Source organism: Pempheris klunzingeri, chromosome 16 (assembly GCF_042242105.1).
Source record: "Pempheris klunzingeri isolate RE-2024b chromosome 16, fPemKlu1.hap1, whole genome shotgun sequence".
Classification (NCBI taxonomy): domain Eukaryota; kingdom Metazoa; phylum Chordata; class Actinopteri; order Acropomatiformes; family Pempheridae; genus Pempheris; species Pempheris klunzingeri.
The window spans coordinates 9012411-9040164 of record NC_092027.1 but is presented as its reverse complement, the minus strand read 5'-3'; the positions used below and the strand labels follow the sequence as shown (position 1 = coordinate 9040164).

The 27754-nt window shown below is 41.8% G+C and overlaps 1 protein-coding gene across 6 annotated transcripts; it reads right to left on the bottom strand.

Annotated features, from left to right (window-relative positions):
• Positions 1–1718: 1718 nt before the first annotated feature.
• Positions 1719–27754, bottom strand: ubap2l (ubiquitin associated protein 2-like). 6 transcript variants are annotated; one of them, XM_070845997.1, is made up of 30 exons: positions 27698–27754; positions 26186–26323; positions 25243–25320; positions 24167–24277; positions 22964–23138; positions 22277–22378; positions 22059–22104; positions 19294–19338; positions 18413–18519; positions 18006–18065; positions 17848–17900; positions 17570–17655; positions 16737–16917; positions 16305–16503; positions 15821–16146; positions 14715–14887; positions 14292–14412; positions 13644–13683; positions 13302–13500; positions 13116–13182; positions 12487–12817; positions 11503–11591; positions 11325–11378; positions 11138–11219; positions 9896–10113; positions 9431–9536; positions 7964–8089; positions 5849–5916; positions 5522–5716; positions 1719–3063 (listed from the first exon to the last, which is right to left on the bottom strand). In XM_070845997.1, exons 2-30 carry the CDS (start codon positions 26279–26281, stop codon positions 2968–2970), a joined length of 3630 nt encoding a protein of 1209 aa, XP_070702098.1. In that variant the 5' UTR covers positions 26282–26323; positions 27698–27754; the 3' UTR covers positions 1719–2967. The 6 variants fall into 6 exon arrangements, with proteins under 6 accessions (XP_070702098.1, XP_070702101.1, XP_070702100.1 ...); XM_070846000.1 differs by having other exon boundaries at positions 14292–14382; XM_070845999.1 differs by lacking the exon at positions 27698–27754 and adding an exon at positions 27520–27662.

Here is a 27754-nt window from a genome sequence, read left to right as displayed (position 1 = left end):
GTGCGAAGCACTTGTGTTTGACAAAATAATGTCTGAACTAGAGCACACTGAGGGGTATAAAAGTGAATTAGCCCCGGATTATTACCTGTTGTTAAGTAATAATGTTGTACAGCAACTAAAAACATTTACTCAAGTTGAGACACTCCTACTTAAATGAGTATTTAAAATGTTCTGCTGTCATAACCTCTACACCACAACATTTTAAAGGGAAATGTGCCTTTTATTTCACTACATTTATCTGACTTGATTGACTTTGTGCATAAATAGTTTACATACAAAAGCATCATACAACACAATGTATTGACTGAACTACCCAAAAGTATATAAAGCAGCTAAACTCAGCTCCACCTCGACCAACTTTAACACTGAAATGCTGCTACATTCAAAGGCATTACTAGTAGAAAGTAGAATGGTTTGTCTGACGGAGGCCATTCTGCTGCCTAAACTTTAATACTTTATACATTTGAGCAAAATGCACTAATACATTGAAAACTGAATACAGGACGTTTACCTATAATGATATTTCTACATATACCTAAGAACAGGAGCTCAGCACTTATTCCTCCACTGTCTGTTTAAGTGTTTGGCGAGTCAGAGCGGGCTGCTGTTTCCTAGCAACGGCATTCCATCGTTAAGCGTCGCTGGCTCGTAACGTTCCATCAGAGCGATGGATTCCAAAGCCAGTTCACTGCTGTTTATCGACAACTTTAACAAAAGGTATCAAACGAGATGGCTGGTTGTAAAATGTGGAGACAAAATGCGTAATTAACCCATTCCCAGTCTGTTTACTAAAAAGTGCTGATCCGTCTTCTTGACTTCCTGTTTGAATACCCATGAGTCACCCAACCCAGAACTCCAGTCCTGCATTCAAATTTTCCCTCTGAAATGTGGTTGATTATAAGTATAAAGTAGTATACAACACTGATGTACAGTACACCTGCATGAGTAGATACTAAACTTTCCACTACCAGTTTTCACTTCATGTCTGGATTATTTCTCATGCGAACAACAAGACATTTATTCTCCTGTCAGGACTTTCTGTATGTTGACTAATCAGAATGAGAGAATATGATATGGCAGAAAAAGTTATTTCTTAAGGAAATGTAACAGGAAACTAGATCGCCACAAATTTAGATATCCTAGATATTTAACTAGTCTCTCCTAATCAGCGGCTAGCTGTCTATCACATAAAACAGGTTATCTAGATGTAAAAAGTGCATCTAAATCTTGTGAACAAACAAAGCACAATATGTGAAGAAATGTTAGTTTAGTTTGGTAGTGCTGATCTCCCAGAGGCTGTTAAATAACTCAGGCTTTGAACTGAAACCCAACCTAAAGCCTGCAAGTCAGATGGTTTCGTTTGTGCCAAACACTTGATGGCATAAGCATCTTCTCACAGCATTTTGTCAATTCTTTGTTCCGCTGACATCAAGTATCAGTGAATTAGCGTTTCAAGCTGTCAGATGAATTAAGGCCAGACGTCAGCAACACACACAAACATCACTGTCAAACCTGCTGCTGTATTTACAAGCCACATGAGAAACAAATAGTTTCTTAAAAGACATTCACATCCAAAATGATGAAAATGTCTTTTTCTTGTTTATTTACTTAATATTTATATATTTTTACAAAATAAAAAAAAATATAAGAAACAAAAAGCTAACAAGTCTGCAAGGATTTGAGAAGGAAAAGGAGAAAGCCATCGAACAAACAGGGACTACAGTACTTGTGTTTTTTATATATGTACAAGACAAGTTTATCCATTTAAATTTTTTTTTTTAAAACGCACAGTACAAAAAGAAAAATAAATCACTGACAAAAAACCCATAGTACAATTCTGTCCATCAGTATTCAATGTTGCAGGTATCCTTACAATGGGGGACAGGTGGTGGAGCAGGGAGGAGGTGGGGGGGCCTCAGAGACAAACAAAATAAAACACACTGGAAGGCAGACTGGGTGTGTATTGGCCTTGGAAATCATTCTTAACATCTCTTGCAGAATAGGTGGGGCCTTAATGCAACATATCTATAATTCATGGGAACAGTTACTGTACAGGTGTTTGATAATGAAAAATCCTGTGCCAAGCAGAAAACAAAGCACAGTACACGACCCGCGGCCCCCGTGTGTACAAACATGCACGCAGTCACATGACAAACACACTTTCCTCACAGTCCAAGCCAGTGAGCTCGCTTATATGTCTTTATATATAATATAGCTATATTTGGTAAAAAATAAACTTCACAACTCTACCAATTTAGAGAATTGTTTCTTCAAACCTAAAATGACATAAAAATGAAAAAAAAAAAAAAAAAAAAAAAAAAAACCCCAAAGAAAAACAAAAAAGCAACAAACCCATTGAACAGCAATTAAACAAATTATTGTGTTTGGGTATTGTTTGGGGGAGGGAATAGTTTCCACCAAAATTAAGGAGTGGCTGAGGAGAGGAGAGTTGAGGGTGAGAAATACAAAACCAGCCTGTCCCCCCCACCTTCAGGTATTACTTCATTCCTCCCCATTAGCAAGAAAAAAAAGGGGGAAAAAAAAGACAAAAAATAAAAATAAAGACCATACAGGAAACGTTCATTCTTTTAGAAAACAGTTCTATGTTACATACAAGTGAAAGAAAAAAAATGGGGTGGGTGGGGTGGGGGGTTAACACGATACAAATTCCCAACACTCAATATTTCACCTCTTGACGGTGTATTTCTATAACCATTAAGCTCCAATCTGCCCTCTGTAAGCCCCTCCTGTCCCTCCCACCCATCCATGCATCATTACAGTGCTCGTTCTCTCGGCACAGCACCTCCTCTGACCACGGTCAGAGCTGCAGGAGTGCTGGGCCAAGAGACTGGGGAGGGAATCTCAGCAGGAGGAAGAGGGAGTTTATTATGTGGAGACTGTTTGCGGAAGGAGTGATGAGCCCCCTTCGAGCTTCTGTCAACACGGTGGGGGCCCCGACAGTGGATGTTAGTTTGCCCCCCAGTTGTAGCTGTTGTATGCCGACTTGTTGATCTGAGACTTCTGCTGAATGGAGGCGTTCTGGCTGCGCTGTCCAGTGCCGCTCTGTCGAGACAGGAGAGAGAGAGCAGCGTTATGTTAATGTGTGCACTGTCATGTACAAACACAGACACACTGATATACAGTCACTGACAAAAGTCTTGCCGCTTACCGAAGTTGTTGGAACAACAAATAATAACTTGACTTGTAGTTGATCAATTGGAATCTGAAATGGCTTATATGAAAGGCAAAGGCCTCTGGATTATGTGTATTGTACCAAAATAATGTTCTGTATCATTCATTGAGTTTTATCATTTAATTAGAACAGAAAGGTCAGATTTGGCTTGGACTAAAGTCTTGTCGTGCCTTTAAATGATTCAACCAATCACAGATCAGAGCTTCACCTGTGACAAATACTGTAACACATTCCCAGGTGTGTATAAAAAGAACCCCAGCACACCAGACCTTCATCTGAAGTGCAACCTGACCTCTCACAACATACCAAAGATTCAACCACAGATCAAAGTGCTGATCATCAAGAACCTGAAGACCAAGTCTGCTGCTGAGGTGATAGACATCTTCAGTGTATCCAAACGTCAAGTGGAGAGGATAAGAAAACAATTTGAAGAAACTGCTGAAGTTCATGACAAGCCCATGTCAGGCAGACCCCGTAACACAACTGTTCGAGAGGACCGTTTGTTGCTGTTGACAGTCCAGGGCCAGCCCTTTTTCAACTGCAGCACAGCTGCATGAGAAGTGGTCACCAGAAACTCCTGTGTCTCGAAGAACAGTTTGTCGAATTCTCTCACGCAGTGGTCTCCATGGCCAAATTAGTGCTCAGAAGTCAGCATTAAACAGAAGGCAACTAAAAAATCGTGTTGCTTTTGCAAAGGCCCACAGCTTGGTGAAAGGATGGACAGAGGAAAAGTGGCAGAAGGTAGATTTTTCTGATGAATCATCCATTGAACTGCATCCCAAACGCAGCAAATACTGCAGAAGACCCGTTGGAACCCGCATGGACCCAAGATTCACCCAGAAAACAGTCAAGTTTGGTGGAGGAAAAATCATAGTTTGGGGTTACATCCAGTATGGGGGTGTGCGAGAGATCTGCAGAGTGGATGGCAACATCAACAGCCTGAAATATCAACAAATTCTTGCTGCCCACTACATTCGAAACCACGAGAGGGCAAATTCTTCAGCAGGATGGCGCTCCTCCTCATACTTCAGCCTCCACATCAAAGTTTCTGAAAGTGAAGAAGGTCAAGGTGCTCCAGGATTGGCCAGCCCAGTCACCAGACATGAACATTATTGAGCATGTCTGGGGTAAGATGAAGGAGGAGGCTTGAAGGTGAAACCAAAGAATCTTGATGAACTCTGGGAGTCCTGCAAGACTGCTTTCTTTGCCATTCCAGATGACTTCATCAATAAATTATTTGAGGCGTATGGATGCAGTCCTCCAAGGTCATGGGGGTCATACACGATATTAATTATTTTTCCCAAGGGACCATAGCTTTATGCTGTGATGTTATTGTAGCATGTTAAAATAAAAAATAAAATAAAATATAATTTCTACCGTACATTTTCTTTTGTATGCGACAAGACTTTAGTCCAAGCCAAATCTGACCTTTCTGTTCTAATTAAATGATAAAACTCAATGAATGATACAGAACCTTATTTTGATACAATACACATAATTCAGAGGCCTTTGCCTTTCATATAAGCCATTTCAGATTCCAATTGATCAACTACAAGTCAAGTTATTATTTGTTGTTCAACAACTTCGGTAAGCAACAAGACTTTTGTCAGGGACTGTATGTACATATGCACAATCAGGATGTACATTTCAAGCAAAAATACTATTTTATAGTCACTGTGAACTATTCAAAGATTATCCTTTATTAATCTCCTATAAATTAACCCAGTCAGGACCTAAGGCTGCTTCTAGCTAATAAAGCAAAGACCGTTTGATCCAGGGCGCTGAGTTGAAGCCAGGTCCACTGCTCCTGATGGGCGTACTACCAGGCACCAGTAAAAACCTTGTTTTAAAAAAACTATTTGATTTTTTATAATTTAATGAATATTTGAAAATCATGGCCCACAAAGCATTTCAATTTGTCCTGTTGTTTTTATCCAGAACCATCTTATTAGTAGTTTTAACATATCTAACGGTATTCATTATACATGCTGCTTTAGCTTTTCCTATGCAACAATGTGTCCCCTTGTTCATACAGACTTCCATCTGGCCTGGGTTGGGTCAATCACAACTGTTCATCTAATCTTTGATATGACTGACTGAGGTGCGCTGTTGAGGCATGTTTGTTAAACAATATGGCTGCCACTGACCTGGAATGTTCTGGTAAATCTAGTATCATGTCAGTGTTGACTGGGTTGTATATTTCTATCCAGAGGCATTTTGGTCTTTTACTAACGTCCCATGGAAATTGAAAATGAACTGAATTTACGAAATTGGTCTGGCTAGATGGATAGAATGTCAGGCTAGAACCAAACAAACCATGTACACTACCTGTCCGTCCTGCTGCAGGTGGTGGTGCAGTATCTGAGAGTGGGGCTGTTGGTGCGGTGCCAGGATGTGCATGAAGGGGGCTGGGGCGTAGCCAGCGGCAGCCGGTGGGTTGATGGGTCCCCCGCTCCCCAGAGCCGAGGGCAGGCTGAACGAAGCTGCTGGCGTGCCAGCATGGAAACCCTGCTTCTCAAATGACTGCAGGAGGAAGTGAGACAAAGAACAGACATGACATTTTTGCTCAATTCAAACTATTTTTGGTCTTCGTCTAAGTCTAAGAGACTAAGAGAGCTGGAAATGCTTATCTGAACATTTCTAATCTGTAATTACCTGCGTCTTCGTGTAAACAGACCCTGAAATATCTGGTACCCCCGTGTTGCTTGATGTCACAGAGACTCCTGCAGAGACAGAGGAGATGGGAGTGAATCCAAAAACCGGATAAAGTGAGAATGCACAGGGGACTCCAGGAACACCCACCAAACCAACCATGAGCAGCCGCATGGTTACAATCAGATAATAACCAGCATAATAACTGTATGGATGTACCAACAACAGAGAATCTAATATCTACAATTCTCAAATTCAAGCGTATGAGAAAAAAAACCAAAAAAAAAACCTTATCACTTAGAACAAAAGAGAATCCTGGGAAATTTAAAGTGTGAACATCTATGCATTAAGTCCATAGATGATTTCAACAGAATTTTCCTTCAGTGAGGACAGCAGAGAGAGAGACAGGCTGAGGAGATGAAGAGGGATGAGATGAACAGGAAGAGAGGTGAGAAAGACGTTGTCACAGCAATATCAGTTACAGTCAGCCAAGTGGTTCGAGTCCGACTGTATCTGGTGATTACTGCTTTGGTTGTTCTGGCACACACTAACCCCCCTGTATCGCCATGGAGACGCAAAACAGGGTCAACTGGTGTGCAAAACAAGACACTGGACAAAAAAAAGTCATGCTTTCAAGGCTCAGTTCTAGTGGAATTACACAACAAACTGTTAATGCCTGAAAACCCCTAAATGTTAATGATTACATTTTTTTTTGTCAAAATCTACGAGTAATAATACTGATCATAGGGTGAGTGCAGTGATAGCTCCAACATGGCTTCTGACCTCCCCCTCCACCTTTTGTATCATCACTCTACTGAAACTTGTACTTAAGTGCGACCACAACCTGCAGGAATGTGTGAAATAGAATAACTTCACTCTCCAAACCCCTTTTCAGCAGTTTTAATTTGTTTTGAAAGCAAAAATTGGGGTGACTGCCAATGTCAAGGCAAACCAAAGGCAAATGTATAGTAGCAGTGGGTCTGTGTTGAGCCCTTTGTAAACATGGACTAGTTAACGTTAAATTACGTCAAAAAACTTTGTTGTTCAGTTATATAAATGTTCATTATAGCTTTATTAAGACAAGAATGTTGCAGAAAAAGCCACAAAGCTAATTTGGTATTTGGCATTTGAAGCAGTAGCACTGCTACAAAACAGTGCAGAGTTGAAATGTAATAATATTGAAGACTTAGAGTGGTTTGTGCTCTTTCACAGGCTGCATCAGTGACGGACTTTAAAACTTATTTTAACTGTTGGAGCATTAAACAATCTTCATTTTCTGCGCCACACCTGCCCAACCCCGTGTCCTGCTGTTGTGTTTGTGTTCATTTGATAATTTCAGACTTGTTCTGTGCTGCAAGTGTCGGTGTAGAAATGCTACTTGTTCCAAGCTAGTAAGATTGCTGTTGTGACTTCAGAAAAAGTGCCATTGAGTGCTAATTAAGACATGGGACCAACATTTAAAATTGCCATCACATTTACACAACAAGGTGTGTGTCTGAAAGAAGAATCAAAGTACTCAAATATAAACAATAAATCACACAAACTCTCATAAAGCACAGCAGTGTTCAGTGCAGTGATCAAGTAACACCATTTTGTTGCCCTTTCTTCCTTGGATTGTATCCTACTTCACCCACAGAACAGTGAACTCGATACTCCGGAGACGGACACACCAGCCATGACAACATGAGTGAAGAGCAAGCAACACGGGGAACGTGGGACAGCATCAACCAGAGTAACTCATCAGTTCATGGCAGCCACGGCCCTCGTGACCTGCCAAATTTTTGATTCCAAGCCTGATAATTACGCAGCACAACTGTCTACAAAATATGGAAACCAGATTGGACTGATGATGAGTTGCCCTGGAAGAGAACAGATAACAGACAGAATGGCAGACAAGGCTTGTAAGAGAGGCAGGCTGCATTGGGCTGTCTAAAAGCGTATGTAGTGTGACGAGTCTTCCCACAGGCACAGCTCATCAGCGATGAGGCAAAGGAACGAGAGCAAAGAGGGGGAGAAGGATGGTTGGTGACACAAGGAGGAAGACGGGAGGGACAGGGTTTTTTTTTTTTTTTCTTTTTTTCTCCTCTCTGTTTCAATTTGGCATGTGGCGGCACTCACCGACTCCAGGCCCGGTGACAGAGTTGGCTGGCTTGTTTTGTGCAGAAGCGGCAGCGGCCACGGCAGTGCCGTATCCGCCCTTACAGAAATCCCCACTCCCTGAAGCCTGGCCCACATCCTCATAGCCTGCAACAGTCAGACACACAGCCGCAGCCCACAGCGTTAGACACACCAGGCAGGGGAAGCAGACCTGCCTCAGATAGCATTTGCAAATAACTCATAGCGTTTGATTGAAACTGTGTACCACATGGACAGATTTTACCAAATCGTGACAATACAAACAGTGTCAAGTTTGCAAGGAAACAGGCTATACTGATATCTGAATACTTTACTGTAATCATCTGAACTTTGACACCAAATGCATTGTCCTCTTTGGCAAAGCCTGCCCATATGGCACTAGGAGCACGTCAGAATCAACGCCAACATCATTTGCAAGTACTATTTGACCCAAGTCTGAGGGGAGGAGGTGGGGGGGAAGTGAGGGGGCAGGCAGGGTGTGTGTGTGGGAGGGGGGAGGGGGGGCGGAGAGTGAGCTCGAGTTGGGTGATGGCAGAAAGCAGCAGATGGTGCAGCTTAGAACAAATAGGTGTTGCACATGTAATGACCAAAGGTGGATATTGAGTGATGAATTAAAGTATGAAAATAAAATACAGCATCACTGAGAAGGAAAAAAAAGGAATACAAAGTGATGGAGCAGATACCCGAGGGCCACTGGCAAAATATGAAACTGCTGAAAGAAAATGGGCTCAAAAGGGAATCATATTCAGAGAAATATGGGAGGATGATGGGTGCTCCATTTGTTGATGTGTTTAAGATGAATGTGTGTGCAGGACATGGTAGAAGGTGAAGCACTGGGGCCAACTCCACTTTCTGAAATGAGCAAAGCAAGCTATGGAAGACAGCAGGAAACCAATAATCTAACCCGTTATTTACGCTGGTATAGCCAGGTGCCACTGTTCAAGTCCATCTTTCCTTACAGTTTAAATGGCAGTCCCATATTTTATCATGAGTCACATTAAGTTACAGATATTCTCTTGCTATTGTAATATAGCTGAATTGTTGAGGCACTTTCCTTGTGTGTACAGGCAATGAAAACTGCGTACAAGATGCAGATGCATTTCCAAAATTCTGACACAACTAAACCTGAACATGGATTCATGCTCAGTTTGAACAACAGTTTCACTCTGACGTCAGCAGTTCATGTGAGAATCAGCAGACAACACACGTTTCATGAACCATTAACAGCTGCCTTGACACAAGCATAACAAACGTCTTTGAAGCATCTACAAGCATAAACATGATGCTTGTGTAAAAATCAAATAAAATATGCACTCCACACCGATGAGAAATCAATGGGCTCATTGTGAGAATCAGCGCAAGAGTTATTGGTATTCTAGTAAGTAACGCAGGACCTGCACGGCCCCTCTAAGCATGCCGTTTCAACATGGTTTAGTGGTTTAGCCTCACCAGTGCTGTATCCATGGGAACCATAGCCACTAGCCTGCTGGAAGGGTGTGGCTGATGCATTGACGCCGACATTCACACCGTGTTGCTTTGACGAGGTAGGAGCCACCTGGACAAGAACAACGGCACATCATGTAATGTCATCAAGTCAGCAAGAGGTAAAAAAGAAACTCAACAGAGAGAAAAGGGTAACCAAAGGTCGTCTTGTGTGGCCACCAAAATCCAGTCGTCTTCTTGTTTAGGATCAGGTAATACTCAAAACTGCCATAAAGTCATAGGGACACCAAACTCACCTCTTCCTTCGTGGAACATTTGTGCACACATCAATTTAGTTTTATAGCCACTGTCACAATCTTGCTACTGTCCAAACCCGCCCATTTTCCTCATGATATTATGATGCATCAGTTCCTTAAGGCTGTAATAGAAGCCAACAAGTTAGCTAGCTAGTGGAGACTTAAGTTTTCTCACCGGAAACACAGCAGGTCCGTACTGGAAAGTATTGGGCAGGCCTGGCATGCCAGTGTAGTATGGGAGGCTCGTGTAGCTGTAACCAGGCGGCAGCGCGGGGTTGAGGAATGGCTGCTGTGTGGTGTGATGTGTCTGGGTCTGGTTCTGTTGCGTCTGCGCTAGCGTGGTGGCTGGAGCCGGGGATGATGCATCACCTCGACCAAACTTTGATAAGTCGCCTGCAAATGCGAGAAAGGGAGGAAGAGTGTGATGTTACTAAAAGTTTTAAGAACAAATGTTGCATGTGAGATCAAGAAAATAATTGGATCACAATCAAGCAAAGGACATGAAGCACAAAAAAAACAAAAATTGCTGCTTGTTGTGGGGTGTCATATCTGATAGGATGCTGAATGGATGGAACAATCTCTGCTTATTGTCACTAAAAATTATTCAGTTATCCCGCTGCCCTTGAGCTTTGTAATGAGGCAAGCGCGCTTACGTTGAGTTCAACTTTACTACCTGAGCAGCGTGTGTGCAATGTGGAACCTGTTGCTTTTTAATTCGGTGCCTGACTGAATGGTTACTGAGCAGCATGTCTCAGGCACAGTTCATCTAGGTGTCTGTGTCAGTGAAAATGATCTGTCGAGTCATATTGAAATCAAACCAGCAAGATCACATGTTTGACTTCCGTTCACTACACCGATTCTACACCTGTGGAAAATGTCACAGACACGAAAAATACTTATTTGATGGCCATTACCAAAGGCAAAGTCATTGTAGAAAGATCGGCAGCACCCATGCAGTCGGTGTAGCCACCACACACTTGCCAGCTGCAGCATTTCAGCAAGGTAGCCGTCATGCACAGGTAGAAGAAGGCAGTGTGACCTTTGTCTCCAACAGCAACAGATACTTAAATACCAGAATGACTGATCAAGGACCTACTGGAAGAACCATTTCTAAATGTTAATTATATTGTTCATTGATATTACAACTAATCAAATCTGCTTCTAAAAAAGGCACGAGGATTATCCTAAGAATAAAACCAATGTGTGATCACAGATAGGTATACTGTGATCCTTGCTCAGGTTCAACAGCCTTTCCTTCAGCTCACAGCCATACTACATTTTTTTGTGAAGACTATCATATAAAATTTGGTCCACATCAACTCCTCTTTCAGATGATCACATAATGCTTCAACATGCAGCCAACAGCTGAACAGGCACAGCAGGCTCAGCTCTTCACAGGCGTCACTGTTAGGCTCACCAGAGTAAGGGTTGCTTGTCAGGCTGCCCTCTCTGCCAGTCAGTGCTGTTGTGGGGGTTGCAAAAGGGATGCTGTAATAATCCTATAGAGAGAAAAATATTTTGTATAAATTAAGAACACAAGCCATGAAGCAATGAAGGATCACTTGTGCATAATGTTTTTAAAGACTTCATAAAACAAAACTCACCAGCGGTATTCTTGTCTGCAGCATCTGTAGGTCATCATAGCCGTACACCTGAGGCTGAGACAAAGCAAGACATGAGTAAGAAAACTGTGTTACCATTACTCTATCAACTATATGACAAAGTCTGGTTAGCACAGACTCAGACTGTACAAAAACCGACTTGACCCTGGCAGGAACCTACAGGGTAGGCGTGCAGTAGTCCAGGAGCCATGATGTAAGGGTTGGGCAGTAGAGGGGGCACTCCAGGTGGCAGGTTTGGAGGTGCTTTCCCTGTATACACAAAGCCATAAAAAAAATTGAAAATGCAATGAAATCTATACGTTTTGATGAACTACACACACTGAAAATATTGTATATGTCCACCCTTATTTGCCAGTGTCACATTACAACAGAGCCACACACAATCAATCATTCTCCCTAAGTTGCATTAGTAAATGGCAAGACTGCGATACATCATGCAACTATGCACTGACAGAGGGGAAAACAAATCTAGTGAATGTGTGTAAGACAAAGAAAAGCTTCAGAGGGAAAACCAAACTGAGAGCAAGATGACTCAGAATGATGGAAACCCTGCCAGTGATGGTGAGGGAATGGAAACCAATTCATCCAACCTCAATTCTGACAAAAACACTGCACCAAATAAAGGGTCACGTTCTGTTATCGGATATTGAATTTTTGTGCCATTTTTGCACCACTGTTGGATCACGTCAAATTTATACAACCAGCTGAAACACCTTGCAAAATACAGTGAGAAAGCTACAGAAACTTGCCAGAAAGCCCTGCCACCTGAGCACACATCCATAACAGTTACACAGTTCATCAAAACCAACAAACTCTCATTGGCAATAGGAGATTAGAGCGGTAATCATTTATCACCTGATCATATATGCAGCTTAAATCAAAGCAGTTAAACTATGGATCTGATCCTTACATTTTACTAGAAAGTTAGTCAGAAGAAGAAGCCCTGACACCAAATCATCAAAGCTACGATTAACTCACTGGTAATACAAACTGTGTATTGACAGCACAAATTCAAGGAAAAAAGGAAGACATGAAGGCTAAAATGTTTTTATAGAGCATTTTTACAATGTATGATTTGGATGTAAAGGTGTATGAAGAGTAGTGGACATTTTTACTGACGTTTGTGCTTGTTTTCATGTCTAACCTGAGGATGCTGCAGAGCTGCGTGTGGATGAGGAAGTAGCTGAAGAAGGAATGGCTGAAGCCGTCGTGGAGACTGAGATGGTGGCGGCTGCTGCAGCTGGGGCACCCATGGAGGCAGTGTTGAGGCCCATGGCCAGACTGCTCACAGGGCCAAGGCCTGAGGGTGCCGACACAGTGGCAGAGCCAACCGAGGAGGCCTGAGGGGCCCCTAGCGACACCTGTGCAGCAGCAGCCCCCGAGGAGGAAGAGGAGACTGATGAAGATGGCACGGCTGAGACGGAGGAAGGGAAGGAGGAGGAGTGCAGGCTCGAGTCACCGTCTACGCTGGGATGCTATAGTGATGGAAGTAAGAAGAAGACAAAAATGCAGTCAGGATTGATGAGATTACATTTCCATTAGAGTGAACGGACATCTAACATGTCCATCTGCCATTACAGGAAATGCAGCTTTGAAAATGCTCAGAGATGAAAGGAAATGCACTGTCCTGCATAAGCATGTACACACAACTCCTGTTTTCTGTCTGATTGAAAAACATCTGATCTGCTCTTTCAACAGTCTAAAAACAAAATGCTAGATCCACGTGATAAGTTATAAGGTATAAATACAGAAATAAACATAAATAGAGCTCACCAGTAAGCTTGAGTTTGATGTCCGGACTGAAGATTGAGCAAGGCTGTTCTGTTGTGATGGGTGAGAGCTGCGCAAATGACAGGAAGGTTCAGAGAATGTCTCAGCTATCACCAAATCACATTAAACTTGTGTTCACCCAGAGGTCAAAACTTAGGATACTAGTGTGTTAATTTAGCTGTATCTCACTTGTTATGCTGAGGAGGGGGGATGGTGCTGGGAGGCAGATCTTCACTGTGCCCCAGAGCGCTTAGGGATGTCTGATTGGATGTAGTCAACAAGGAGGCAGGGCTTGAGCCGCTGTCAGTCAAAGTGCCCATGCTGGAGACAGATGCCGGCGTGACCAAATCAGAGGCTGGCTTGACTGATACTGCAGAGCCTGCTGCAGCTGGGGAGACAGACAAGAGGTTTCTGGAATAAACTCCAATGTAGACTTACCAGGGAAAGAAAGAGAAGTGTGTTTGTGTCTCGGACAATTTCAACAATGCTTTTAAGAAGAAAAAAAAAAAATCTTCGTAAATACACACTTACCTTCCACAGATTGTGTTGCTTGTATTGAACTGAAGCCATTCTGTAAAACCAACAATGAAGGTGAGCTCACAGGTTTCTATGGAAACAGGCTGTTGTTCAGAAGTTGAAGGGTGTTGGGCTCTTGGAAACTAAGAAGCTTGTTTGATATGCCAAGCATTTTAGTTACAGGTCAGGTTTTGAAAGCAGTGGTGCATTACAAGGACCACAATCTCACAAAACGAAAAAGCTGGAGTGTAGTTTATTATGAATATCTGCTTGTATTGTAATTTTATAGAGTTCTGGTTAATGAATAAAGGGGTCTTCTATAACAGTACTGAATTCAATACAGAGCATATTCTGATATTTTTTACATTCAGTTCACATTATAGTATAACATAAAATCAGGGTAATTTCTAATAGGGCATGAAAGTCCGTCATTCCACAATTGTATTTTGTAAGACGTGTGGAGCTCTGTATATTTCAGTTTTTTTTTTGTAATTTTTTTTTTTTTTTTTTTTTTTTTAAAATCACACCAGCAGATTTTCACTTGTTCTGAGCTCCACAGGACTAAGTGCGGGTTAAGTGTGTTGTCCACACTGGCCACTGAAAGCACAAGCCATATTAAATGTTTTATGAGTTTGACTGAGGAAAGGGAAGCTTTGGCCTTACCTTGGACTGCATGTCCTTCTGAGGGGAGGAGGAGACTGAGGGAGGGTAGCGCCGTGCCTGAGAAGCTCTCTGATCGTACAGGTCCATCTGGCTGGAGTTGGAGAGAGCTGGAGTTGACTCACTGCAGATTGTAATGGTATTGACAAGACAAGTTCGATTGTGATCTTAGAAAATAAATAATTGTTCTGACCTGAAAATTGACTATCACAACTTAAATACTGAAGCACATTTAGAGACTGATAAACTTCAATTGCTACATAATAAAAAAGGAATGAATTAAAATATTTCACTGTCAACACACATCTCCAAAAACACTTTAGAGCTTTAGCTTATAAAGTATTAATCCTCCGAGACATTTTCATGCAAATTCTCTCAAAATCGTCCAGTAAGAATGTATATTGACATAACTTGGAATGCACCAACCTGTTGGGGCTTGTGTAGAGACTGTTCTGAACCTGGTTGGCTGGTGTTGTGGTGGTGGGGGCGGACTCGTACTCTGGCAGAACTGGTTCTGACCCAAACTGCAATGCTCCAAACTGAAGGTTGAGGCCCGAGATGTCTGTTGAGCCAGGCATCTCTACTGCCATTGCAGGAATCTGAGGAGGATTAAGGACTTTTTTAAACTTGGCCCAAGTACTTTAGGTCTGTTTGGTTAAGGGAGCAATTTATTTCTAAAGAAAAGGCGGGCTATTTTGGTGCTACGACCACAGAAAATGCAATGACAGCAGTCATTTCAGGACAAAAGGATCAATGTTTAAGAAAAGCTTTCACTAGATGTGCAGTCTGTGCTGTGTGTGAATGGCTCTTAGAGAAGAATGTGCATTTTAAGCAACCTCTTTCATAGATTATACATCTAGCATTTTTAAGGGGTACTTTGCTGATCTTCCACTGGCTTTGTATCATTACAATGTGGATAGTACATGCAAATGAACAATGTTGAACTTTCCTCCATGTTACCAGCACCCAGAACTCCCTACTCATTTGCAGACGAAACTCAGCCAGATAACATGTTTTATAACTCTGGAGGTTTTGCTCAAACTACAGACTGCATTTTGGTATGCCTGTGTATGAAAACAATTTTAATAGTTTAATTGTGGAATCAGACATTCAGTGCTACTTTTATATGCCAGAACACAGCGTGGAGGAATTACAGTGTATGGAGGCCACTATAGTTGAGTCAAGCACCAACCAGCTGGTGAGGATAGTGGCGCAGTGCATTCTTATTCTTGCTTATAGTGCTCATTGCTTTGAACATGTTAAGACTGATATGTACTTGTATATTTATTGATTAAACATATTCCAATTCTTCTGCTACTTTTTCACATCCCCGAAACCCTTGCTCAGCTGTTGTAGGTTCCCTTTGAGAAAAAGGGAATGGCACAGCCTCTCTATTTTCTCTGGTCCACTTGGCACTAATTTCAAAACTTTTTGTGTCTTTCTACTACATAGACAGCCCAGTTTTAGGAAAAGAACAACTTTCCAGCTGTGAACTCCTTCTTCAAATGTTGTAATGTGAATTTTAATGTTACCTTTGTTGTAATGGAGGTCCTCTTCTTCTGCTGTTTGAGTTTGTGTTGCTGCAAAGGCAGCGGACTCTGGGCATCTGAAGAACTTGGGGAAACTTGTTGACCTAGAGAAGGAACTGCTGCCATTTTGGGAAGGGAGGAAGCAGGCGGAGGCACCACATGAGGTGAGGATGTTGTTTGTTGGGGTAAGGAAGAAGATGAGGAGGAAGGAGGCAGGCCTTTGTCCTGCAGGAAAACATCCAACATGGACGAGGTTGAGGTGGCGGCCTGGTAGGGCTGCCGCTTCGTAAAGGGTGTATGAACCGCAGACTCCTGCTGAGTCTTCATATCTGGAAAATGGAGAGGGAAAAAAATTGTAAAAAGTAGCAGAAGAAACCCTAAAATCAGTTCAGATTGGTATATTGGAATATTTTTAATCAATAAACTTACAAGTACACATCAGTCTTAACATGTTCAAAGCAATGAGCAAATACAGTAGACATTTCACCGTATTGTCCCAGCGAGGCAGCACTGGTGTCCCAGGATGAAGGGGCTGTGTTGGGAGGTCCAGTCTGGGAGTGCTGGGCTGCCAACTGGGCCAGTGCCTGGGCTGTTTTATACTGCTCCAGGAACTGAGAGCCAGTGGTCCCTGTGCTAGCTCCTTTAGGGTCCCCCACATCCCCGAAACCCTTGCTCAGCATGCTGACCTGTGATGTTGGTGGATTATGACACACTGTTGTCACAATAATGCAAATAAAGGTGCTACACTGGTGCAATTATCACATGATGTCAATGCCTCTGTTGTTTTCCTGTGTGGTTAGAAAGTGGTTGTGTTTTAAAAGTTAAGACATAATTAGCATGATAAAGTAAAACCTAAGAGTCTGGGTGCATATAACCACATAATTAAAAACTGCTTTAGTGTTTTTTTTGTCAGTCTCACCATGCTGTGCTGGGTGTAAGGGGTGCTTGAGGGTGTTTGGGAGAGTGGCACCCCTTGCTTGGAGTTGCTGAAAACCAGTGACTGGGACAAGGAGGGGGGCTGTGCAGCCTCCATGGGGGGGTTTTCTGTCTCTGAGGAGGAGGATGGGGGAGTTTTCCCCAGAAGCACTGCAAGGTCAATCCTATAGCAAGGTGGAAATATTAATTATGAGAAGGCTGCATTTAAAATCTCTTCACTATGGCTACATCTATTATCTATACTGGTCATTTTAATTATCAAGTACTCTGTAGATTATTTCCTTGATTAATTGTTAATTAATTAATTGTTTTTTTAAACCTCTTCAAAAAAAAAAAAAAAAAAAGAAACAGCAGTCAAAAACACAACGGTAATCATGCATGATTTTCATGCACTATTACTAAAGTGCAAGGAAGTACATAAATAATTTAGAAGCTTGAGCCATTATATAATATTTGCTAAAACTTCAACAAGTGCTTATATCAGAACAGTTGCTGACTGATTTAAATAACTGCAGATGATGTTTCTGTTGATTGATTAATTAATTAATTGATGCCTGTAAATTTTTAAGCTGATAAATGATCAATCTATCAATTTAAATTTTTTTTATATATGTAGTCATTTTCGCATCAGTTATCAGCATATTCAGTCACTCGTATTTGGGAGATTTGTTTGCCTGCTTGTCACTGATCGATTTTATTTTTGCAAACATTAATCAATCACCAATTATTTATAATGCTCTAATTGAAAAAGTAAACCTGGAAAAACAATTTGCTGAAAAGCACGAGTTGGGCTAATAAAGTGAATAAGTGACCCACCTCTGTCCTTTGGTGATGGTAACATTCTCTTGAGGCAGGGGCATGGATGCCACACTGGAGGCTGTGAATATCTTGGTCTCTGAAAGCTGCAGAGGAAGAGTGTGTAGATGATGACAGAAGTTATAGTTGGAAGAACAAACATCAAGACTCAATAGGCCTTCCATTGGTGAACCTGAGCTACACTCTGTTTTAACTTCTGATTTTATCTCAGAAGTGCTGGCTTAATGTTATATTTAGAGCTATAGCAGTTGCATGAGGTTAAGCCCTGAGATACTCACATCTTCATTCCAGTCCTCAGTGCCCCACTCCTCTGTGGCAGTCCTCCAGGCACCTAGAAGTCAAAGAGAAACAGTTCAATACCATTGAAATGGACCAAGAGAGCATCAAACAGAATAAGGGATGCATAAAAACATCAGAGAAGTGTGGGCAGGTTTACCAGGAGCAGAGTCGAACTTGGGCGGGTAATTTGTTCCCTCTCCTGCAGAGTATTCCAACCCTACAGACACAGAGAGGGGTGAGGAGATCAGAGTTGAATGTAATGAAAAGAAATGGTTATCCTGTGGTCACTTGGACACACAGACATCTGAACGTGTGGTACAGATCTGAGACAAGTCTGGGATTCAGGTATCTGTACAAAACAAAGTGTGAATGGTTGATGACAAAAGCTTCTACGCCGAGCATCTAAATGAGAGTGTCCTTTGACCACAAGTGAACCTCTTTCATCTTTACCGCAGGAGGTTCTTTTGGGAATGCTGAACATCATCTTTAAAATTGCTTGGATGTTAAACAGACGGTTCATTGATAAGATTAACTTCTCTTATTGATATTAATAAATTAACTTACTAGCTCCCTCCTCAAGCTCCATGCTTCCTGTGTTGTTCCAGGTGCTGCCCCCCCCATAGTTTTCTTCTGTCTGGGCTGGCTCCGCATAGTCAGCAGGGTTGAATGTTCTGGGAAAGAAAGCAGAGGCTTGCGTTGAGAATTGAGTGTGTGTACGGACCAACAACTGAATACCTGTCAGCAATACCAAAAACACCAGCTGTGGTTAAATTTTTGAAAAAGTAAAAGCAGAAGCAGAGCCCACCATTCTTAAGAACATCAAACCACAAGGGATCTAGGTGGTTTTGTGCCTGCATATTGCATCAGTGCTGTCTGAATAAATCCACAGCACTGCTGTTATCATCAATAAACCTTTACCTAATAGGAACACTTTAGAAATGAGTGAATGAATGTTGTAGCAGGAAGACAGGAAGAGGAAATGATAGAGGACTGCAGTAAAACCATTACAGTCTTGATAGTTTGTGCAGTCAGGACATGCAAATAAGGAAGTGTAAGCGTTTTTTATTTATTTAATATTAATATTGTTTTTGTTGGTATTTCCTGGTACTGTATGTCTTTCATTAATCTGATACATCAGTGTATGTAGAGAAAATTATGCAACCTAGCAACATGATGAAGTACAACACGTTTTAAGCCAAGCCAAGCAGCTTTCATTATTTGTCTAAGATTCTTCCTGTGCAAATCTGAGGGGCTTTTATGGCTTGTGTGAAGAGATTTAACATCAAATTTCAGGAAGCTTCTATCTCTTTCATATCCTAATAATAGAATGAGGAGTAAGACTTTGTTTTGGTAATGTCCTGTATAACATCATCCTGTTTTATGGCACTCAACAGTCTCCCTAAAGAAAGCAAGAATAACAGACACACCAGAGGCGATGCACTCACCTCTCACCTCCTGCAATATCATATGTGGGCCCCTTATCAATCTGGCTTCAGAGGAAAAATAATGGTAACAATTACAAGCAGCACAACAAAGTTAAAGTAAAAGATAAAGCTTTTGTTTTTCAGACCACAATCCAGAGCAACAGCGTAAGCAAAATGCCATCGATCTACCTGTGACAGTACTGAAACAAACACTCTACACCCGTCAGTCAGTCGACAATGCAAGGCAAGCTAGTGTGCTTTTAGTCATGGTGGGTAAACACGCAGTCCAAGAAATCCAACTCATCACAAGTATACAAAATGCAGCCACAAACACGCAAAACTGTTGCTAGATGAACCGTTATTCAAGAGTAAAATGCAGTAATCTTTTCATTGATGCAGTTTATGTCAAAATAATCAATTTCAATGGTCCCTTCCATCACACAGCGGCATCATCTCAAAGCCATTACTGAACAACCACACAGGATGCTGTTGTGAATGCATCAGTCAGCATCCAATATGCTGTCTATTGAAACAAATCTATCTTAAGTCTAGTCTTACTTGAGCTCAGTTATTTTCTTAAAAAGCTGAAAATGCAAATAAAAGAAAGTTGGTAACAAATCTTGACTCAATTCTAGGCGACTTTAAGAGGCCTATATGATACAATAAACTGGGACCCGTCCCTTCACTCGGTTTCTTTTCTACAAACTCAACTAAAGCATTCAAATACAAAGGCAGCTAATAGTTACCCCAACAGCTCTGTTGTGGTAGCTTCTCCTGTGCACCAGGCAACCTTAGCAAAAGAGGGGGGTGATTGTTTTGGCATTGTTACATGCTGCAGTTACGGCAGCAGCCAGGACTATGGATGCTATATCCATGTTACTGTATGTGTCACAATCACAATCTGAATTCAAGATCAGTTCAATACAATCTTTAAAACCATTGATTTACTGATTTGATTCAGCAACGGTGAGCCGGTACTTTATATTTAACACATACAGAAGGAATCCAACCCTATTTTCTTATAAGGTGAACAATGGACAGCAGCATAAATGTTTTAAACACCATTCTAAAATAAGAGCCAAAAAGTAATGTTTCTATTACTTCAGTAACTATTATGATACAAAACCAAACACAGAGAGACTTCCTTGTCAAACTGGGAACAGCTTAAGTCTAACCCTACAGAATAGCTCCTCATTCCTCCCATTGGCCACAGGATGAAAGAGTGAGTGCATTTGTGTCTGAGATTCTTGGCACCATGAGGTTTTCTGCATCTATGAGCTACCTTTAAAAAAAACCTCTCTGGAAAAAAACAAAACTATTTAGTCTGCCATATTTGACTAAAACCAACCTTTGTTGAAAATATTGAAATCATAAGAATCATCAGTAATATTCCCATATCATCCAAGCCGTTTAAGGTTTAAATCTCTCTGGTTAGCTTATTCATTAGCAATGACGTGGTACTTTCTACCTTAGTGAGCTTGCAGTATTTAGCTTGATTCAGTGCATGCCAGCATTTAAGCAGAATGTTTATGTAAAGTGAACTGTACAAGCTGCCTTAGTATCACTGTAAAAAAAAAAAGGTATAAATTATGCACATAAAGATGCAAACCTGCCCACGATCATCTTATCACACTGTATCAAACTGATCAAAGACCGTTAGCCACATGTGTTTCCTTTAAGTCGCTGTGTTTAGCTAACACTGAAGCCAAGCTGGTAAACTGTGTCTGCTAGCAGCAAGAAGCAAAAGCACAAAGTTGTTGTGTGGCGTGAAGGTGGGTGGGTGGGGGGGGGTTAGGTGATAGGAGAACATCTCAGCCAGCACTTGATGCATTTGGAGTTGGAAAGTCCCAGCTCTCAGCTCAACAAAAACAACCAATAACTGGAGCCAATATGAAACAAATCACAATGACTGTTGTGTTCCTTGGGATATGTGAGTCAATATCTGGGTCCACACTCTACAAATATATTTAAAATATTGTAGGACATTCCCACAGTGTCAGAGAAACACAGATGCAACCTTATAGTGTGCACCACCACTTCAGCAAACATCTGTAAATTACACCATAACGCTTTCAGTTCGTTCAGGTTCATGTCTCTACCTACTGTGACTCTTCAAAGCTACTATAGCAGTGCTATGAATATATATTTGACGTACACATTCAATACTTTGTTTTTAATAGACGTGAAAATTACGCTCAGGCTTTTCTTTGGAGGAAACCACACAGCCCTTGACCTCGCTAGAGAAAGCAAGATTTTGTCAAATATGCTACTTCCACAAACTCCAAGAAGATTTAAAGATTTATAACTGCAGAATAAGATCACGTCACACCTGAGTGCTTATCAGAGGCAGGACATGTTTATGTGCGATGTGGCCCATTAAATGACAACGAGTCAAGAATGTCATCACAGTTGAGAAGCACTTCCTCTGTTATGACACTTAGTAGAAAGTATAAGACGCCAACTCATCAACTGACATTAACAGCACACACACACACACAAAGAACAGCACAAAATTGCACTACAGCCCAGGGCCAGAGAGCAGAGACAGTTTAAATTAACCAATTTGGTCCTCTACACCTAAATCTAAATAAAATGTTTAGACACGGTGCACTCTGAAGAGAGATATTCGGCCCACGCCGTTGCATGTCATTGGCTGACGTTATGTCCTCCCTCCTTTGGATTAACGCTTAACAATAGGCTGGGGTCCTGCTCTCTGGTGACCATGGCAACAGGTAAAAGTGGAACAAAAGGCCCTCTGGATTTAGGCAACGCAGGTGTTCCCTTACCCCATGCCCTGCGCTGAAAATCTGCCTCCTCGCCGTCCAGATACTCCTGAGGAGACAACAAGAGCCTACTTCACTTTCTTTGTTTGACAATTAGTCACAACAATAAATGGCAGCTTTTCACATAAATATGTCATAAAAATGCTCCCTCCATCCCCCGTTTTGATTGGATGAATTTCTTTCACCAACAAGTTCAACTACAGAGGATTAGAGCCACTTACCAACAGTCCCTCTTCCTCTGCCTCTTCCCCTTCGGCCTCGCTCCGCACCTCTTCCAGCTACTCCAGCCTTGCCTCCATCCAAGCCATTCTCCTGACCACGAACTTGAGAAAACAGAGAACATCAGATTTAGACACGGCTCAGATAAAAGATGTGTTTTACTTTACAGAGAGACCATTTTAAAAATTTTGATACCATATAAAGAGCCTGAGTGATGCTTCATTCACAGTTAGAGCAAAGAAGGCTCTAGTGGTGTGCAGCAAGTCGTTAGATGGTACCATTAGAAAAATGCAAGGAGACAGGACCTTCAAATAAAAAGCTAATAAATAGGTAATTACTGCTGTGTTGGTAGAGACCGTTCATACAACCGCAACTTTGTGACCTTATCAATAACCCCTAAAAAGCATGCTTTAGCTATATATCGAAGCAGGGGATAAAGGAGCTAAAATATGACATGTTCACCTTAAACTTATTAAAGTAGCACAACACCACATCTTGGTTTGAATAACCTGCTTTCATGCAGTTGATGTGAAGAAACTGCAATTTTTTTTATTTTTTATTTTTTAAACACAATAAATCAAATGTGGCATATATATTCATGAGTGTGGACAGCATGGAACTCTGTCAGAGGAATATAATATAAAGCAAAAACAGTCAGTGTAAAAAGCACAGTAAAGGAACACACTTACACTCTCGTCCCCTGCTGGCTCCGCGGCCCTTGCGTGGAGCGCCACCTCGACGACGTGCTACATCTTTCTCTCCTCCTTTCTCCCTGTTCTCTTTTCCTTCCTCTCCGGTCTCTGCCTGGCTAGTCTCCTTCTGGCCTGACACCCCTTTCTTCTTCCCCACCATTTCCCAAGAGTCCTTAGGAAGAAATAAAGACAGCGTTACACTGTTATTCCTTTAGGTCAATATACTGCCAGGTTTATTGACTTTGAACCACTGCCATTAACAACAGGACAATGTGCCCAACTAAAATGTGATCGATACTAAAGCAAATTTATTCATTTATTCATAAACAATTAAGCCAGATGTTGAGTGTTGACCGGCGGTCAGTATGGCATTTACTTGAAAAAATTGATTGGTCAGCCAGTGAGCCAAAAATAGACTTAGGAACCATAAACTATGTCTGACTACTTCCCAGCTGGATTACACTTCAACAGATGCTTTAAGAACTTACAGAACTTTAAGTTTGTGTGGACCACATGACAGCAGCTACTTCAAATTACAAAGTGAAAACAAAAACAAATTCTGTTCGTCTTGTCAGTAATTTCCCAGCAAGCCATATTGAACGAGTTTATTTTAAAGTCTCTCCACCGAGTCTGTATCTTAACAATCCAAGTAGCTGACAACCCCTAATCAGGTCTGATTAATGTGCTGGCAAGCCCTTTTCCACTCTCTGGTTTCAATATCCCCCCTATGTTCTACTACTTACTTTTATATCAAAACTTTTAAGTAACTATGAAGGCTCATTCAGCTGGTCCTCAATGCAGTTGTGTGCAATGCCAATTTATGCCCTGTAATATCTAAGAATTGGTCATATATTAAATTACAAGCAGATACGGTGCTGTAATTGATAAGGTGTGACTAATAAATGTGTGAAAGCACTCATTTTTCTTTATGGTTCAAAGAAAACATACCATGGGCCTGCAGAAGTGACAACACTAACCAGCAGGGGATATAAAGGAAATGTGTTTACAGTGACCTTTACATGCAGCTTTGTCTTAACTAGGAAAACTTCCATTTCGTACCAAGCTATACCTTCACAGGAGCCCTACCCCTACAGTGTAAACCGTTAGTCCAATATCATGGTTATCTAACCCAGTGTAGCACCGATTTCTCCAGAATCTGGCCCCCACAACGCTAAGCCCTCACACAAAGCCAATACTCACAGTGTCTGGGCTACCCTCCAGCAACACGTTAATGGCTCTGTTGACATCCCCGTTGCAATCGTGCAGTGCGATCATAGACTCATCCTGGTCCTTGCCTGTGATGTCAATCAGCTGGAAAAGGAGGAATGGCACAATGAGACACATAAGTGACCCCTGACACTATGCATAAAGTTTTAAACGCATAGATCAGACACAGGGTCAGTGACCTGTGCATGTCGGATAGCAGCAGGGATTCAGCATCTTGGTCATGTTGGAAGCTTGGACACAAGCTTCATTTTAAATTAAGGCCGACAGCACACCATCTTTCAGTGTTTTTGAAATGATCACACACTATAATTGAGTATGCAAGAGATAAACTCTCATCAAAAGGTCCTGGTGACCAGTTTGAGGACTATCTGTCCTCAGATGCCATTTTAACTTGGCACAATCATTAAAATGGACAGACCACATGTGAATTAATGCCAGATTCTGTATAACGACACTGAAAAGTAATTTAAACCCACATGAACAGGATAAGGTTATTTAGCTTGAGTGCAGTCAAGTAATCAAATCTATAGTGGAGTTATGCTAGAGCAGTTCACATGTTTGTGAAAAGCATGAAACTACCAAGATTTAATATCACCAGCCAGTAATATCCAGGATGGCACCTCAGATTTTTAACCGCATAACAAACAAAAAAAGACAAAACGGAACTCCCTTCGCTTGGTCTATTTCTCATAACCGAGGTAGAATTTGAGGATTGTGACTTAAAATACATGAAGCATTTTTTCTTATCCCTACCATAGCTGATTAACCCATTTCAAGGATATTCACAAAACATGATTTCAATATAGCACTTTTTTGAGACTCGTACATTCTGTTGTTGACAATCCACCAACATTGCAGCATTGATATAATGTACTGAATATTGTGACTTTCTGTGCTTGTTGACAACTCAAAGCATAAGACACACACACACAGGCGCAAAATATGCTTGACGTAATACTTTATGTACAACACAATGCAGTGTCACTTATTTCAGAAAGGAGTAAGACAGACTTGCACGAGGCAGGACAAAAGCATGTGCGTCTGCTCACCTGTTTGACCTTCTCTTCAAAGTCTGCATCATTGTGGTCTGAAATCATCTGCGCGAGTCGGATCTGCTCTGCAGTGGCCTGTCCAAGAGTGAAACACCCAATAAGTGCAACAAACAACAACTTGCATTCTCATAAAATGAGAAAGGACAAACTCATATTTAGCCAAAAAAATCTAGCTCTAAAGTAATTAACTGACAAAATCCAACTACTACTTTGGTTGCACTGTACATTATGCTGGGAAAAGACTTTGCTATTCTGTCATGACAGTGTACACGGACACTGCGTCCGCTTTAGGTTTACTCAGCAAAATACTACTTGTGCTTTACTGTCTTTGTACTTGTTTTCTATTTATACTATATCTGTTTTTCGTGTGTACACTGTAACACTGAAGGAACATATATATTACATATGGAAACAGCTGTGCATCCTATACGCTTGTCATGATTAATTTCAGAAAGTTTTGTCTTTGGCGTAAACATACTAACACTAGGCAGTCAGATGGTAGAATGTTCATACATGCTTAAGACCTGCCCAAACACAACATCGTCACTATCAAGTTTGTGTGATGTTCGCTGATTGACTTAGTTCAGTGTCTGAATTGATCGGTGTAGTTCAGACTGAAGCTGTAATCCCTAATGGCTAAAATCAAAGATTCTCCTGCAGATGTTAAAATATAAAGTTATCCTGTAGTGTATACTAACTTTAGTCTCCTTTAAACTTATCAAAAGGCTATATAATAATAGGTCTGTAACTGGCATATCTTTTCATTTTACATGTAATAGCTCAGCATATTGTGTTCAGCTTTTCATGTTATCTAAAATAACAATGTTGTGGCCAGAAAGGATGAGTCTAACAAAACTAGGAACACTGAGTTGATGTGACTGTATTAAACTCTGGTGCGAATCACGGTGCGTCTTGGCAGTGTGACAGGTGGTGAGAGTACCTGAGGCCTTTGCTTGTGCTGTGTCTGACTCTGTGTCTGGCCCTGTGTCTGCTCCCAGCTGCCCCGGGGTCGGTTCCCGCCCATGGACGTCATCATTTACAGTATATACAAATAACAGTATTTACAAAGGAATGACACCTGAGGAGAAAGGGATGAGAGAGGCGTCACATATGTATGACTATGACCTACTTATGTAATGTACACGCCTGGTACGCTTGCATACTACTTCCTCAAACTGCCCGGTAGCTTATTGCCTAGTGGGGGGGAGCTAGCAGCGATATCAGGAAGACACAATCAGCTTTGTTCCCAGGGACGCATGGAAAACGTTGACAAAGGGTGTGTTTCAGCCCCCTTTCTTAGGCAATGTCTGCAACCAAAGCGAGCCACGGGTTTGACCCGGGAAGCAGGAGTGCCACGGTGCACTGCCGCACTGAGAGCACAACAGAGGCTAACTTATTTACCTCTTCAGAGCATTATGCAACGCTTTCTACATTAAAGTAGCAATGGTGGCGTTTGGTTAGCCTATATTGTGAAACAACAATATGACCACAAAGCCTATTCTTGATTGGTCTACAGTGAACTGCACAATCAATAGGAGAAAGATAAGGTACAAACATACTTAAGACAACCAACTAGCGTTACATCTCTGCTTGATAGCAAACTGTTAACCTTTCTATCGACAGCGACTCCTTAATCTTGGACCAGTTACGTAAAACCCTGTTTGGGCTAGCCCACAAACAAGCCTAAAGCCAGGGCCCGTCGAACATATCCAATTCCACTAGCCAGCCACATGGCCACAATGCTAGCCAACTAGCTAATGATTAGGGGAAAGCGACCAGCGTTCAAGTCTCGGTGGGCTTCCGCTTCTCACGGCTTCACCTCATGGCGACAACGAGGCTAACTTTATCAGCCGCTAGCTAACCAGCTAGCCGAGCGCCGATAACTAGCTACACCGCGCTCAGTTGCTAACGTTAGCTAACCTAGCTTGATAGCCAACAAAATAATTAGCGAGCAGTGAGGGTTTCATGTTCGACCAAACCAAAAACGCCCATGTCACTCGACTGTCACTAGTTGTCTGCTAACGACAGCTAGCCATGCTAACTCAACGAACTAGCCATCGCTAGTTGCCGTCGTTTAACATAGCTAGGCAACGTTAGCCAGAAAGCTGCGTTAGCGAAGTAACGGCTTCACTAACTGCCCAAACACCCTACATCCTTCACAGCCATCCGGGCCCCGGTATAACCTGATGTCCGGGCTCTCGAATCAGAAATCACCGAGGCTAAATGTAGGCCTGCAGGCCCCTAAAATGAAAATAAATAACAGGCAATACTGACCAGAAACCCGGCTCAATATTAGACACTGCTACACAACCGACCGACAAGTGGTCTCGTTGTCGACCTTCTAGTCGGATTTAGGACAGGATATAGTTCCTGAACCCTAAATTGATACTACTAAATTGGGAAAATATAACGAACCGACTCGCTCACACAATAAGCGAGAGACTGAATTTACCTGTTTCTTTTCCACTCTGACACCACGGAGAGCTGCGTCACGTGGTCCACAGAGCGC